Source organism: Solanum tuberosum, unplaced genomic scaffold, assembly GCF_000226075.1.
Source record: "Solanum tuberosum cultivar DM 1-3 516 R44 unplaced genomic scaffold, SolTub_3.0 scf00020, whole genome shotgun sequence".
Taxonomy (NCBI): Eukaryota; Viridiplantae; Streptophyta; class Magnoliopsida; order Solanales; family Solanaceae; genus Solanum; species Solanum tuberosum.
In genome coordinates, this window is record NW_006238946.1 from 1,477,152 (window position 1) to 1,491,228 (window position 14,077).

The 14,077-nt window shown below is 34.7% G+C and overlaps 2 protein-coding genes across 2 annotated transcripts; both read left to right on the plus strand.

Moving 5' to 3' along the window:
- The first annotated feature begins 1,589 nt into the window (after positions 1-1,589).
- Positions 1,590-10,017, plus strand: LOC102595492 (alpha-mannosidase). The gene is made up of 29 exons (XM_006340690.2): positions 1,590-1,848; positions 1,936-2,019; positions 2,143-2,231; positions 2,313-2,487; positions 2,719-2,838; positions 2,922-3,008; positions 3,103-3,174; positions 3,295-3,408; positions 3,702-3,802; positions 3,887-3,980; positions 4,648-4,815; positions 4,929-5,015; positions 5,267-5,332; positions 5,419-5,475; positions 5,677-5,896; positions 6,046-6,179; positions 6,745-6,804; positions 6,906-6,965; positions 7,148-7,219; positions 7,349-7,396; positions 7,478-7,597; positions 8,114-8,179; positions 8,270-8,382; positions 8,485-8,569; positions 8,768-8,878; positions 9,011-9,106; positions 9,191-9,238; positions 9,465-9,533; positions 9,678-10,017. The coding sequence occupies exons 1-29, from the start codon at positions 1,627-1,629 to the stop codon at positions 9,864-9,866; spliced, it is 3,027 nt and encodes a 1,008-aa protein (XP_006340752.1). The 5' UTR covers positions 1,590-1,626; the 3' UTR covers positions 9,867-10,017.
- Positions 10,018-10,161: 144 nt separating this feature from the next.
- LOC102595817 (uncharacterized) lies at positions 10,162-13,096 on the plus strand. Its single transcript, XM_006340691.2, has 4 exons — positions 10,162-11,411; positions 11,919-12,085; positions 12,385-12,469; positions 12,711-13,096. The coding sequence occupies exons 1-4, from the start codon at positions 10,465-10,467 to the stop codon at positions 12,898-12,900; spliced, it is 1,389 nt and encodes a 462-aa protein (XP_006340753.1). The 5' UTR covers positions 10,162-10,464; the 3' UTR covers positions 12,901-13,096.
- The last annotated feature ends 981 nt before the right edge of the window (positions 13,097-14,077 follow it).

A 14,077-nucleotide genomic window follows, 5' to 3' on the forward strand; every position in this document is an offset into this window, starting at 1 on the left:
AAGTTTTCGGAAGTTAAAACACAACTTATGACATGAATTAATATAAATACAATGAATATTTGTATTATTAAATGATAGAAAAAAATCAAAAGTTTTGCAATATTTAAAACAATCTCTTCAGATACTCCTACCGCGCAAAACTATAAAAAAACTCAATGAATTATATTCATAAATTATCTTAAGTGCCAAGTAATAGCTACAATAAACATTGTTGCAAAACTTTTGATTTCCTTCAATCATAATTAGCATAAATTAATGATGAATTTTCTACTTGATAAATTAAATTTATCTTATATAAATGAACATTTAGCATATAACTAATTCTCACTATTTGAATGAAACAATATAATATATCGTAGGTGTAAACTTACAGGTATGTAACAAATATCCAGCATTTCATGTTTAAATATGAGTCACTTAGTTATTATTTCTAAAAAAAAATTATTGTGCTTTTTATGTTGTGCTTCTCACATGAATGAAAGAATAAGATAATTTTGTTTGGAATGCTAAGAATATTGTCGTCATATATAGTTTCTCAAGCTTTTGGTATCTCAGTAATACTCAATAGTGTAACAATATTTATCGTCTTCTTATTTAGCTATCTCTAGGAGGTAAGCATAGAAAAGTTGGTTCAATTAATTTCTTAAATTGTATTTGTGTTATATATAATTTCTCTTGATTTTTTTCTACTAATCGTTACTTTTTAAAGTACATTTGTGTAGGAATCTTGCAGATATCACTATGTACATATTTCAAAATGATTATGAATGTCGAAGCTTTATGACTTTGTTTTCTTTGATAATATCTCTAATTTGTTGATAATGATCATTTCTTAGAAATGATCTTGCCTCTATAATTTGCCCTTTGACTTTTCTATGTTGGATACCTTTAAATGAGGGATTAATTCAATAATATTTAATTTACGATATGCAAATAAGTCATAAAGAAACGAGAAGAATCATCTATTGATTTTGGATCTCTAATACATAATTATAAATCCCATTAGACTAAGAACATTCTGTCTTCACAAATTTTAACTTCGACTTCTATTCAATCCAAGATCAAAGGCATGCGACAACTATCGTCTCCTTTATAATTGTTCAATAATTTAGTGATATGGCGTTATTTTATTTTATTCCAACTACATAATAATCAAGTCTTCACAATTTATGAATAATAATAAGGTTGTCAAAAAACTGACTTATAATTTAATTATTCTTGCGAAGAATTAGTATGGATTACACGTGCAACTCACGAATCCAAAACTAGTATATATATATATATATATATATATATAGATTGAATTGCTTAAATGCATTTTTCTTCTAATTTAAATTTACATTAATACTAAAATAATATTTACTCTTTTTTTCCAATACTAGATTGTCAGACTATTTAATTAGTTTAACTTCTTTTTGCTTAAAAAAAGAGAGTAACTTACATAAATAAGAAGTCAAACTAATTAAATAGTCACAATCTAGTACTCTATTTGAGAAAAAATTAAATATTGTAGAATAAATGTTTTAGCATTAATGTAAATTTAAATTAGAAGAAAAATGGTTTACATATATATATAGTAAACTGGTTTATCACAGTTTCTAAGAGAAACCATATTTGGGTTTCAAAATGAGAACTTTTGTTTATACAGCTTTAGTTTTTCTGTTCATTTTCTATAGTACTGTTTGTGCTTATGGGGCAATTGGTGTTAATGGGTACCTAAAGTACAATACTGGGGGTAACATTGTTGAAAGCAAGTTGAATGTTCATTTGGTTCCTCATTCACACGATGATGTTGGCTGGTTAAAGACCATTGATCAGTACTATGTTGGATCAAATAATAGCATTCAGGTCATATTTACATCTTATGTTGAAATTGGAAATTATGTCAGTTTTTGTGTTAGCTGTTATTAAAAAAAAATGATTGATGCATTGCAGGGTGCCTGTGTTGAAAATGTACTGGACTCTGTTGTTATGTCGTTACGTCGTGATCGGAATAGGAAATTTGTATTTGCTGAAATGGTAAAGCTGTTTTTCTCCTTAATTTTGTGTGCATACAACTTGTTTGGTATTGAGGCGAAGTTGTTGTAAGGAACAAAAGATGCACAATTTATTAGGCATGTTTCTGTTGATCCTTCTCTGTAGGCATTTTTCCATCGGTGGTGGATAAGGCAAAGCCCGGAAATTCAAGCAGAAGTGAGAAATCTTGTAGCTTCTGGCCAGCTGGAATTCGTGTATGTTAGTTAGCTTTCTTGCAAAGGACTTTTATTTATTTTTTCGGGTGATTTTTGATGAAAAAGAGAATTCTGGAACAGAAACGGTGGTTGGTGTATGCACGATGAAGCGACTACCCATTACATAGATATGATTGATCAGACAACACTAGGCCATCAACTGATAAAGAATGAATTCAATATCACTCCTCGTGCAGGATGGCAGATCGATCCATTTGGGCACTCTGCCGTGCAAGCTTATCTTCTTGGGGCAGAGGTATGTAAGCTGAGCGTTCATAAGTTGTGGTTTAGAAGTTAAATTCTATGCACGGATAAATATGATGACTAAATTGTTATGTTAAATTACACAACGAATCATGTAATAAGACTTTATATTGCCAGTGTATATAACTTAAATTTTTATTGACATAAATTATTTTGAAGTTTATCATCCTGATCTGACTCGAAATATTGATACTTTTTCACTTCTCCCGGATAACTTTCACAGGTAGGATTTGATTCTGTTCACTTTGCGCGCATTGATTATCAAGACAGAGCAAAACGTAAGGAGGATAAAGCTCTTGAGGTTATATGGCGTGGTTCGAGAACATTTGGTTCTTCCTCCCAGGTTGATGAACATTCTTAAGCTTTGTGCATTTATTTTATATCATTGCTCACTTGTGGTTAACACCGTTTGTGGTTCCTTTGCAGATATTTACCAATGCATTTCCTGTACATTATAGTCCACCACATGGTTTCCATTTCGAAGTGGATGATGCTGATTTTGTTCCAGTCCAGGTACTGGCAGAAATAAAAAATAAGTCTCTCTATGGTTTATTTTAGTATATCAAAGGAGAACAAATTTCTGATATATTTAGTATATGAATTGCAGGATGATCCTCTTATCTTTGACTTAAATGTCGATATACGGGTTAATGACTTCATCAATGCTGCAATTACACAAGTACACCCTGATTACAGTTCTTATCAGTTATTCATAATCACCAATTTTCGCAGAACTGTAGCTAGAAATAGATCTACATGTAAATGCAATCAATGAAAAGCTGGATATTGTGATGTGCAGGCAAACGTGACACGTACGAATCACATCATGTGGACCATGGGAGATGACTTCCAATACCAATATGCTGAATCTTGGTTCAAGGAAATGGATAAATTAATTCACTACGTCAACAAGGTAAATACTTCAGGTTCTGCAGAAAACTTGGTGAAATCCTTGACAAAAATCTTGAACATGTTTATTCAACTGTATGAGTGGTTGCTTCAATATGTCTTCTCCTAAGTTCTATTTCAAGAAAATATAATAACAGGATTCTTTGCCTGTTTTGGTGTTGTCCAGCACATTTATCAGCTAGCTCGAAGACTTCATTAGGGAATCCTTATGGAGAACATAAATAGCTCTATTTGTTCTATTCCAGTTTAAACATTTGCAAAATCATAGACTCACTTGCTTTTATTTTCTTTTGACAGGACGGTCGAGTGAATGCATTGTACTCTACTCCATCAATTTATGTAGATGCAAAACATGCAACCAATGAATCTTGGCCTCTAAAAACTGATGATTACTTTCCGTGAGCACTTGTTTGATATTCTTTACCTCCTGGTTTATCTTGAATATTTTATTGAGTTTATCTAACATCTCTAAGTAATTTCAGATATGCAGATGGTGGAAATTCTTATTGGACTGGTTTCTTTACCAGTCGACCGGCTTTAAAGCGATATATTCGTATGCTAAGTGGATATTATCTGGTGAGCCTGCTTAGCTTCTTTCTTCTGGTTCCATGATTCCATATTACAAAATCAACGTCGAAAGGAACCTGAATGTAGTAAAGAAAATTGTGTAACTGTGATCTCCATGTTGATAACCTAGTTCTTGTCACCGGTCTCTATGAGAAGCTTAATAAGTTATCCTTACTGTTGGAATGTGACCAGCTGATCTAATACTTTAAGCTATTAGAGAGAGCACGCTTTTAATTACTTAATTATATTATGTCTCAATGCACCTCTCACATGTGGGCTTAAGTTTTTTACTGACCTCGTGCTTGCTCTGATATCATGTTGGAATGTGCAACTAATATCATCTTAAAGCTTAAACTGTTAAAGTGAGTTTACTTTTAAGTGGTTTATTGTATTATGTCTCAACATTTATTATGGTTGTCCTCAATGTACACTGTGATTGGTGAATTGTTCTTAATCTTGCTAACATTGGAGTCTATGTGGTTGTTACTTCACTTAATTTAGGATGAGGTCAAATGACGTTAAACGGGTTCAACTAAACCCAACATTTTGCTTGCAGAGCATAGATATCTGTGAGAATTACTAAAATTTGAATCCATATTTGCCAAAGCATAATGGGTTCAATAGTGAGAATATAGGTTGAAGACATCAAATTTAATCTTGGATTATCCTTTGACAGGCGGCTCGCCAGCTTGAATTCTTAACTGGGAGGAAATCAAATGGCTTCAACACGTTTAGCTTAGGAGATGCACTGGGAGTTACACAACACCATGATGCTGTGACTGGTACTGCTAAACAACATACAACTGATGACTATGCAAAACGCTTGGCTATTGGAGCTTCTGAAGTGGGCTCCTATTCTTAATTTGGACTTGATCTCTTCTGCCTGAACTTTAGTTTTTACGCTTTTGTTTAGGATGATCTTATGTTTATAGTTCTTTTCATATGTCCAATTTTCAGTCTGAAGTTGTGGTGAATTCTGCTTTATCATGCCTGGTTAATTCCAAATCAGGTCCATGTTCTACCACCTCATCATTATTCAACCAGGTGAATTTTCGGTTACTTGGGTTTCCCTTCAGTTCTACAAGCTTAAAAACTAATTGTTATAAATAAGATCGTTAACATTTAGAACATTCAAATGTAAATAAAAATTACTATTGGAGTTTCAAAAGTTTCGTTTGTATAGTTTTTTCTTTCCAAATGACATGTTTAGGGGAAGTAGTAATTAGTCGAGAAGTCTTACATAACCACTAGTTATTTGACATGTCCTTTTCTAATTTCTTTCATGTCGTGAACAGTGTCAACTGCTCAATATAAGTTATTGTCCACCAACTGAAGAAGATATAGCTGAGGGGAAGAATTTGGTAAATTATCCTTCTATTTATTAACATGATTCATACCTTATCAATATGCTGGCAAAAATGTTTTACACCAATACTCCCACTTTCAGGTTGTTGTGGCATACAATCCTCTTGGATGGAATCGAACTGATATCATCAAGATCCCGGTGAATGAATAATCCTTTCTGTTTTTTCTTTCCGTTGCTCATTTTATCATTACACCAGCTAATTTCATTTAATATGTCAGTCCCATATAATTCAGACAATTATATAACTGATCTATTTTCCTAATCCTTTTTCTCTCTTATGCTTTTTTGAAATGGCTTATTCACTGTTGATGGTTATCTAATTGGTATTTGCTTTAACAGGTCAACGATGCTGATCTTACTGTAAAAGATTCCATGGGAAATCTAATTGAGGCACAATTTATAGAGTTGGATAATATTACCAGCAACTTAAGAAAGTTGTATGTTAAGGCGTATCTCGGAATATCACCCAAACGAACTCCCAAATATTGGCTCTTCTTTCGAGTGTCTGTGTCACCTCTTGGCTGGAATACTTATTTTATTTCTAAAGCATCGCAGAAGGGTAATACAAAATGTTCTTCTCTCTATGTCTCTTTTTCATCACTAATATGCTCATAGATGACTCAAATATAAGAAGGCATTGCTTGTTTTCAAAAAGTAAAATGATAAATCCATCCTTCATCTGTTTCAATGTCTGCTGAATTTATACAGGGAGCTCTACTGGTTATGTCACAAAGATGGACACTCCACTGAACGAGACTGTTGAAATTGGACCAGGGAACTTAAAGGCGTCCTTTTCCTCAAATACTGGTCAACTTAAACGTCTATATAATTCTAAAACAGGAGTAAGTTCTTAATTATATCAGTATCTCAACCTGGAAATATATTGAATGCATCCTTGCCATTTTTTTTCTTGCTGAGTTAAGACTAGTAAAGCATACTAGTTATTTACCAAGATGTGGTCTAACGGTCACTGTCAACAGGATATACTCTATTACATGCTATCAAATGCATTATATTCTTTTTCGTCACATAAGTCTCAACCCTCCTCCCCCGGTTTATTAGGGTCGGGATGATTACATCTGCTGAAATATTTTTAAAACAAAGAGTAGAATGAGAACTTTAACCCAATTGCTTAGGAATGAAGAGCTAAGGGTGGGTCTTTAAGTAAAGACTGGCAATTTGTTTGATTGTCATCTACTAAATTACATTACAGGAACTTTTAGTAACAAACAAAAGATCTTTCATTCTATTTCTGTGCATAGCTGCGACAGACATGCTTGATGCTTGATGATTGTTATAGTACACAAAATAATTCACATTACCCCGTATTTATCTAGTTGATCTTTGTTTTTCTTTTCTATGTTGAGGGACGTTTCATCCTCTTGACTAACAAAGGGCTATTATTAGGTTGATATACCCGTACAACAAAGCTATCTTTGGTATGCCTCGAGTGCGAACTCAGATCAGGTACTTGCTGATGTTCTTGTAGGTATAATTAAATGTTAGAGAGCATTACTAAAGGAGACACAGTAAGTTAGTTAGGATGTTAATTGTATCATCCATTGCAGGATTCTGGTGCCTACATTTTCAGACCTGATGGATCACCCCCCGTCATAGTTGCGAGATCAGTGAGTAGCCTTTTCTCCCTTTTGTTCCTGTTATTTAACAACTAAAACTGATTAAAGCATTTGTGGTCCTACGTCTTTTCCTAAATAAATCAATTAGTTATTTTACTGAAGTTTTGATTAGCATCTCTCACACACTAACTAGTTTTCTTCATAGCAGAAACTAATTTCCTCTTTGCTAGCAGGTTCCAATAAAGGTAATGCGTGGACCCCTGGTCGATGAGATCCACCAACAATTCAACTCATGGATATCTCAGGTGTGGTGCATGGTTCCTTGATTAACTCAATTTTAGTCAGCACCAAAAACATTTGGATCTTTTCCAATTTATTGTGTTATAAACTTTATGCATTGATTCTATTATGTCTTGATATGTCAAATGTTTCAGGTAATTAGGATTTACAAAGACAGAGAATACGCTGAACTCGAATTCACTGTAAGTTAACTTTGCCCAATGTCATTTCACATTGAAGGGTAGTCTATGAACTGTATATCTGACATACCTCTTCAATTGAAGATTGGTCCTATACCGACAGAAGATAGTGTTGGAAAAGAGGTCATTACCAAAATGACAGCAAATATGGCCACTGATAAAGTGTTCTACACTGACTCTAATGGGAGGGACTTTCTTAAAAGAGTAAGCTTGATTTTTCATTCCTCTTTAACTACATTTAAGCTGTATAAAACCTAAGGAGACAGTTTTTCATTAATATAGTCTCTTTGTTCTGTGTGCATATATCTTGTCAATGTACTTTCTCTCCCTTTTTAGTTCATGTTTACTGTCTTTACATTTTGACATTCATTACATTATACTTGGGCAAATGTTGAGAGCTTTCGTCAATATCCATTTTAATTCCTTGAAGTGTTTATCTACAAATTGAAACAATTGTCATTGAGTTGTATCCCCATCTATTCAATTTGAAATAGATAATTCTTTGGTGTTGGCTTTCTAGATGAACATGCTTTTTCTGTCTGTTATATTGGCTCAATGTGCTTGTTGATGGAACAAAAATGTTCTTATAAACATCTTTTATATTAGCAATTTATGAACAAGGAAAATGGTCATCAGGATTTCAATATACTGGGATTCATATTTTATTCACTTTATCTCAATTTTCTGTTTGTTTTTGAGTGATAATTTGTTGCTTATCAGGTTAGAGATTACAGAGCTGATTGGGACCTCCAAGTTACTCAACCTGTTGCTGGGAACTATTATCCAGTTACTTTCCCAACACAGACTTTGATTGAGCTCACGTATTGTTACTTTCTTTATCATCAGAAATTTTCCTAAATTATGTTCAATTTTCAGGTGAATCTTGGAATGTACATAACAGATAACAAATCAGAATTATCTGTTTTGGTGGATCGTGCAACAGGTGGAGCCAGCATTAAAGATGGAGAAATAGAACTCATGTTGCATAGGTTCAATATCATTTGAAGTTTTCTCTTTTGTTTGTTTATAAAGATATCATGCAAAATATAATTGTTGGACTTACAAATGTAACGAATTTCATATTAAACTAGGCGCTTGATCAATGATGATGCTAGAGGAGTGGGTGAAGCCCTTGATGAGCCTGTCTGTGTGGGGAGTACGTGTGAGGGACTCACGGTACGTTTGATATGGCATTCCAAAGCAGTCCTAGGCTGCAATAAGATTTCAACCATTAATCAGGATTTCAATCCTACAGTTGACTTGGATGTACCTAAGCTGCTAATTAAGGAATATTTCCTTCAGAAATACAAAATGTAGCAACCTCCGATTTGTATGCTTCTTTTGAACTTACCTGTTATCATATCCCTTGGTCAGGTTCGAGGGAATTACTATTTGGGAATTCATAAAAACGGTGATGGTTCACGTTGGCGCAGAACAACTGGCCAGGAAATTTATTCACCTCTTATTTTAGCTTTTGGACATGAGGTAATTTCAACAATCTACATATTATGAATAGGACCAAATTCAGCTGGCCCTGCACACCCTATGATATTGCTTGATTATAAATGATCAATATTACTGCTTGATATCAGGAAATTGTACTACTTGATCTTGCAGAATCAGGAAGAATGGAAAGCTTCGCATATAACCAAAGCCACCATCATGAGTCCCAATTATAGTTTACCTCCTAATGTTGCACTGATTACTCTCCAGGTTATTGGATAGAACTTGCAGTGATTAGAATGATCCTTTTCCTTTGATGAAATAATGAAGTCATTTCTGTTTTTTTTCTTCCAGGAGTTGGATGACGGAAGTGTACTTATCCGTTTGGCTCATCTATACGAGGTAAAAATAAACTAGAAGTCTTATTTCATTTGCTTGTCTCAGCCTTACTTCACCAAGAAACAGCAGCTTTACTTCAGAAAAATCGCTAACTTCTTACAGTTACTTGAATTCTGAAACAAAAAATGTAAAATTGAGAGTGTGCCACCTGACATCATTATATGTTGTGCCTTGTTAACTCATATCACTACTGACCATTGTGGTTTTAATGTTTTGTGTATGTGGATAGGCTGGTGAAGATGCTGATTATTCGAAAATAACCAAAGTTCAACTGAAGGAAATGTTTGCTGGAAAAAGGGTAAAACAGCTTTATAATCTTGCTAATATTGGGAACTACTGCTCTCTGTCTGTGTTGATTAACTAAAGCATATTAAGATACTAACTCGGACAGTCTACTGATATTGTTAGAGGGCATTGACACATGTTTACACTGTATATTCAGATAAAGGCAATCAAGGAAACAAGCTTATCGGTGAATCAAGGCAAGAATGAGATGAAGAAGATGAACTGGAATATAGAACATGACAGTGGCAGTGAGTCTGCACCAATTAGAGGGGGTCCGTTAGACATGTCTAGTCTTGTAGTCGAGCTTGGTCCTATGGAGATACGGACTTTCATTGTTAAATTTTGAAAACAATTTTTTCTCACTTTCTCCCCAATAAAGTCAAAAGAACTGGTTCATAGAGCCCATTAATGGAGGAGAATGTTTTTTTCATGTATGCCAAAGAAAGTAAATGGATTCTGTATATTCGGAACATAAATGTAGGAGAATGATTTTTTCACCTCCCGCCACCGATTGTACCACTCTGCCATAGAAGATGATCAGAATGGATCACAATGTTGGACCTTGATTTTCTCTGTATCTGTTCTATAACATTCTCTTCAGTCAACAATAACTTTATTTTTTAATAAGAAATACCCCATTGTTTTGCCTAAAAAGATAATGAGTGCTAAAATGGAAGAAAAAAAAAATATTTTTTTGTAGTAAATGATGCAGAGGGCGTGGAGGATACGAATTAGGGTAGAATGTTTGTCCTTCAATTTATGTTTCTTATTTGTTGTTCCAAATGGACTTGCGCGGGAAAGATTCCAGACAGTTATAGCAGTTATTCATCCGAACAAATCTTCCACGTGTCTCGCCATGTTTGCCTCCTATTCCTCAAAAAAAAAAAAAAACAATCTTGTTTTTCTTCTTCCTCCATCCTCAACATTTTTTTCTAAGCTCTTCAATGGCTTCTAAGAACCCTAATCTCCAAAAAGCCCCATTGTACCCACGTGTCATTCACAATGATCCAGATCTCCAATCAACCTCTTCTTCTCGTCCCAATTTGTATCCAACCCTAAACGAAACTGACCTCGCCGAGAATCTCATCCCTGAAAATTACCATATTATCCCTTCTGCTCCATCTCCCCCTCCCGAGTCCCACGAGGAAACCCTTGTCGTTATATCCGGTGTCCTTATCCATTTGATCGATAAAAATTACTCTGTTGAGCTAGCTAACGGAGATTTGTCTCTGTTTCGTCTCCTGCAAAATAAGAATACGGTTGCTATCCTTGCTAATGTGGGAGACGATATCCAATGGCCGATAACTAAGGACCTGACTGCGGTGAAATTGGATGATTCACATTATTTCTTCTCATTTCAAGCTCTGAAAGAGGATGAATCGGATTGCAGTACTGATGACGACAAAGAAAAGGGTAAAAAAAAGAAGAAGAAAAAGAAAGAGAAAGATAAGGGACCGATGGATGATTCGTTGAATTATGGTTTGACGATTGCTTCAAAGGGTCAGGAGGCATTGTTGAAGGAGCTGGATGATATTTTGAAAAGTTACAGCACCTTTTCTGTTCAGAAAGTGGAGGAAAATGCGGCATTGGCAATGGGAGGAACAGTGGCAAGGGAGTTATCTCCAGATGACTTGAAATCGGAGAAGAAGAAGGAGGTGTTAGAAGAGCGATGCGCCCAATATTGGACCACGCTAGCACCCAATGTGGAGGAGTATAGTGGAGCAGCTGCAAAATTAGTTGCTCAAGGATCAGGGCAGCTGATTAAAGGGATTTTGTGGTGTGGAGATGTGTCAGCAGAACGATTGATGCGCGGAAATGAGGTTTTAAAGCAAAGGATGGCTACAGGGACGAAGGCCGAGATTAGTCCTGAGACACTGAAGAGGATCCAAAGGTATTATGACCTTTTAATATTGATGGAATTTGCTTTGCTTCATCTCATCTAGACTATACTGACTCTTAGATTATTATCTATCACTCATTTGGATTAGCCTTTTCTATGTTTGTGGCTTCTTAATTTTCTGCAAGGTAATTGAAATTTATACCAAGTCTAATGATAGACAAAGGAGCTAGAACACAAAAGAATATTTTTTCCTTGTTTGTTCACATAGACTAGTAGGAAAGAATTTAAAAGAGGAGAATTTTCATTTCTGGTTTCCCCTACATTATTGATTGAATTCCCAAAGTTCTTACCTATTCTTCTATATATGTTTCAAGTTATGATACAAGAGATATCCAGAATTTAAGTGCCCCGATATCTAGCCTTCGTTTGAGCTAACTGTAGCTGGTGTGCATTTACATTGAATATGTTATCAGGGATATACTCATATGCCTAGCTGTAAATCATCTAAGAGAAGAGTCAACTTTCTACTCAAAATTATGTGCTGTGTTTAATTTTCAGGGTTAAAACAGTAACAAAGATGACTGAGAAAGTAGCTTTAGGAGTCCTTTCGGGAGTTCTCTCGGTTTCAGGATTCTTCACTAGTTCAGTTGTAAATTCCGTAGCTGGAAAAAAGTTCTTCAAGATGCTGCCAGGAGAGATGGTCCTTGCTACTCTGGATGGATTTTGTAAGTCAAACGTCTTCCCTTTTGTTCTGACTGCGTTTGTAGCCTTCTGGAGTCTATATGTTTTCCATTTAGTAGTTATTTTCTCTTCTAAGAGTCAGATTTAGGACAAAAAAAAAGAATTTATTCACATTCACAGACACATGTATCAGATTAAGTTTGTCAGATAAAAGAATTTATGAGTGCATTGCACACTGCATTTGGTATTTGTATTTACTAGAGAGAATCACAGGGAGTATGTTGTCAACGTATATGATTTGTCTTTCAACAGGAGCCTGATATTTGTCTTAAATTTGTTTTAGGCAAAATATGTGATGCTGTTGAAGTAGCTGGAAAGAATGTGATGTCAACATCATCCACCGTGACAACTGAACTTGTTTCACAGAAGTAAAGCTCAGTCTGATGAATTCTACTGGCTAGCTATATCCTTATTTATGAAGTCTAGTCTTACCATAGAAATACATTTCAACTTGCTTTGTCAGGTGTCATCTCGTGAAAATTAACTAAAGTATATCAAACGGACTCAACTAATTGAACACACACTACGTTAGTTAAGCAATACAATAAGAATACATGCTGTTTAAATCTTTTGAAATTAATTAGAACAAGTGAATTTCGGTTTTTGTAGGTATGGAGAAGAGGCAGCCAAAGTGGCAAGCGAAGGGCTTGATGCAGCAGGGCATGCAGTTGGGACTGCCTGGACTGTGTTTAAGATCAGAAAGGCTCTTAACCCCAAAAGTTCCTTTAATCGCGCCACCCAACTTAAGTCTAGTGCTCAAGCTGCTACTATGAAGAAGGCCAAGAGCACAAAGAACTGACCTTTCTTGTATTTTCACTGGTGGAGCTGTTAATTTAAGCCCTCTTTTAAATATTTTCAATATTTTTGTACATGTTATAATAATACATAGAGGAGAAGGATTTTAGTCTTTGCAGTAAATTAAATTTCCCACACCAGCCCACCTCATGAATTTCTACTTTTTCACCCTCTTAGCAATCTGTGTTATCTTTAAAGAAGAATAGACACCAGGAAAGCAATTCTTGCTTTGATATAGTTTTGATCATTGAAAAGACACACATGTTATCCATAATTGACTGTATAATTTAGTTGTAATCATGGATCTAATGATATTCCAACAGGGAATTCTCTCTGCTTTTATTCCTTTCTGTACAATTATGTTACTTCGCGGTGCTGCTGTTATTTTAGATTTATCATGTGACACCCTAGTTTAAGATAAAAAGTCTCACATGGCAAAAACACATAAGAGATATTGGGTATATAAGTAAGCAAGTCTTACCAACTAGTAACACATTTTAAAGTCGTGCGGGCCTAGGCCAAGAGCGGATAATATCACTAACGGAACTGGGCATTACATATCTCCAGAGGGAATATTATTGTTCTGAAAGCAGGATACATACATTCATATGATGGTAACAGAATGTGCGCGATAGAGCATTTGTGTAGTCTTTGGTGATAACTGAGAATAATAAGTAACTGATAATAATAAGGACTAACATTAATAGCATTTTACCTTTTAGTAAGAATATATTAACAAGTGGTATGGGAAGTGACATTAATTCATACCTAATTTCTAGCTGTCCAGTTTTATGCTGTACATTAGTCTGCTATGCCTAACTCTGAGATTATCTGGTGTTGATTTCATTTAGTGGTATAACCAAAATTAACTACAACTTGATATTAACAAGTTCTTATTTGATTGATTTCTTATTGATCACCATGGTTATCCAAAACATGGGCCGGCTTAGGACTAAGCATTTGAATATTTTGCACCATCGCATAATGTTAAAACTACTTTACTGCGTTCGATCTCGAATTTAATTAGAATATTAACTTTAGTGTGATTTTTGAAGATTTGTGGTTATCTAATGGCAATCTTGCTCAAAGTAAGATTACTTTTTATTAAAATAAGAGCAATTAAGAATATATAAACACAAACTATACTTGTCCCTTAGCGTCTGTTGCTTATTAGCTTATCT

Bases quoted from the DNA above. Each gene is read 5' to 3' on its own strand.
- LOC102595492 (XM_006340690.2), top strand. From the start codon at position 1,627: ATGAGAACTTTTGTTTATACAGCTTTAGTTTTTCTGTTCATTTTCTAT. The intron at 2,839-2,921 runs GTTGATGAACAT...GTTCCTTTGCAG, and splicing joins CATTTGGTTCTTCCTCCCAG to ATATTTACCAATGCATTTCC. The intron at 4,816-4,928 runs GTGGGCTCCTAT...TCCAATTTTCAG, and splicing joins TGGCTATTGGAGCTTCTGAA to TCTGAAGTTGTGGTGAATTC.
- LOC102595817 (XM_006340691.2), top strand. From the start codon at position 10,465: ATGGCTTCTAAGAACCCTAATCTCCAAAAAGCCCCATTGTACCCACGT. The intron at 11,412-11,918 runs GTATTATGACCT...TTTAATTTTCAG, and splicing joins ACACTGAAGAGGATCCAAAG to GGTTAAAACAGTAACAAAGA. The intron at 12,086-12,384 runs GTAAGTCAAACG...AATTTGTTTTAG, and splicing joins TGCTACTCTGGATGGATTTT to GCAAAATATGTGATGCTGTT.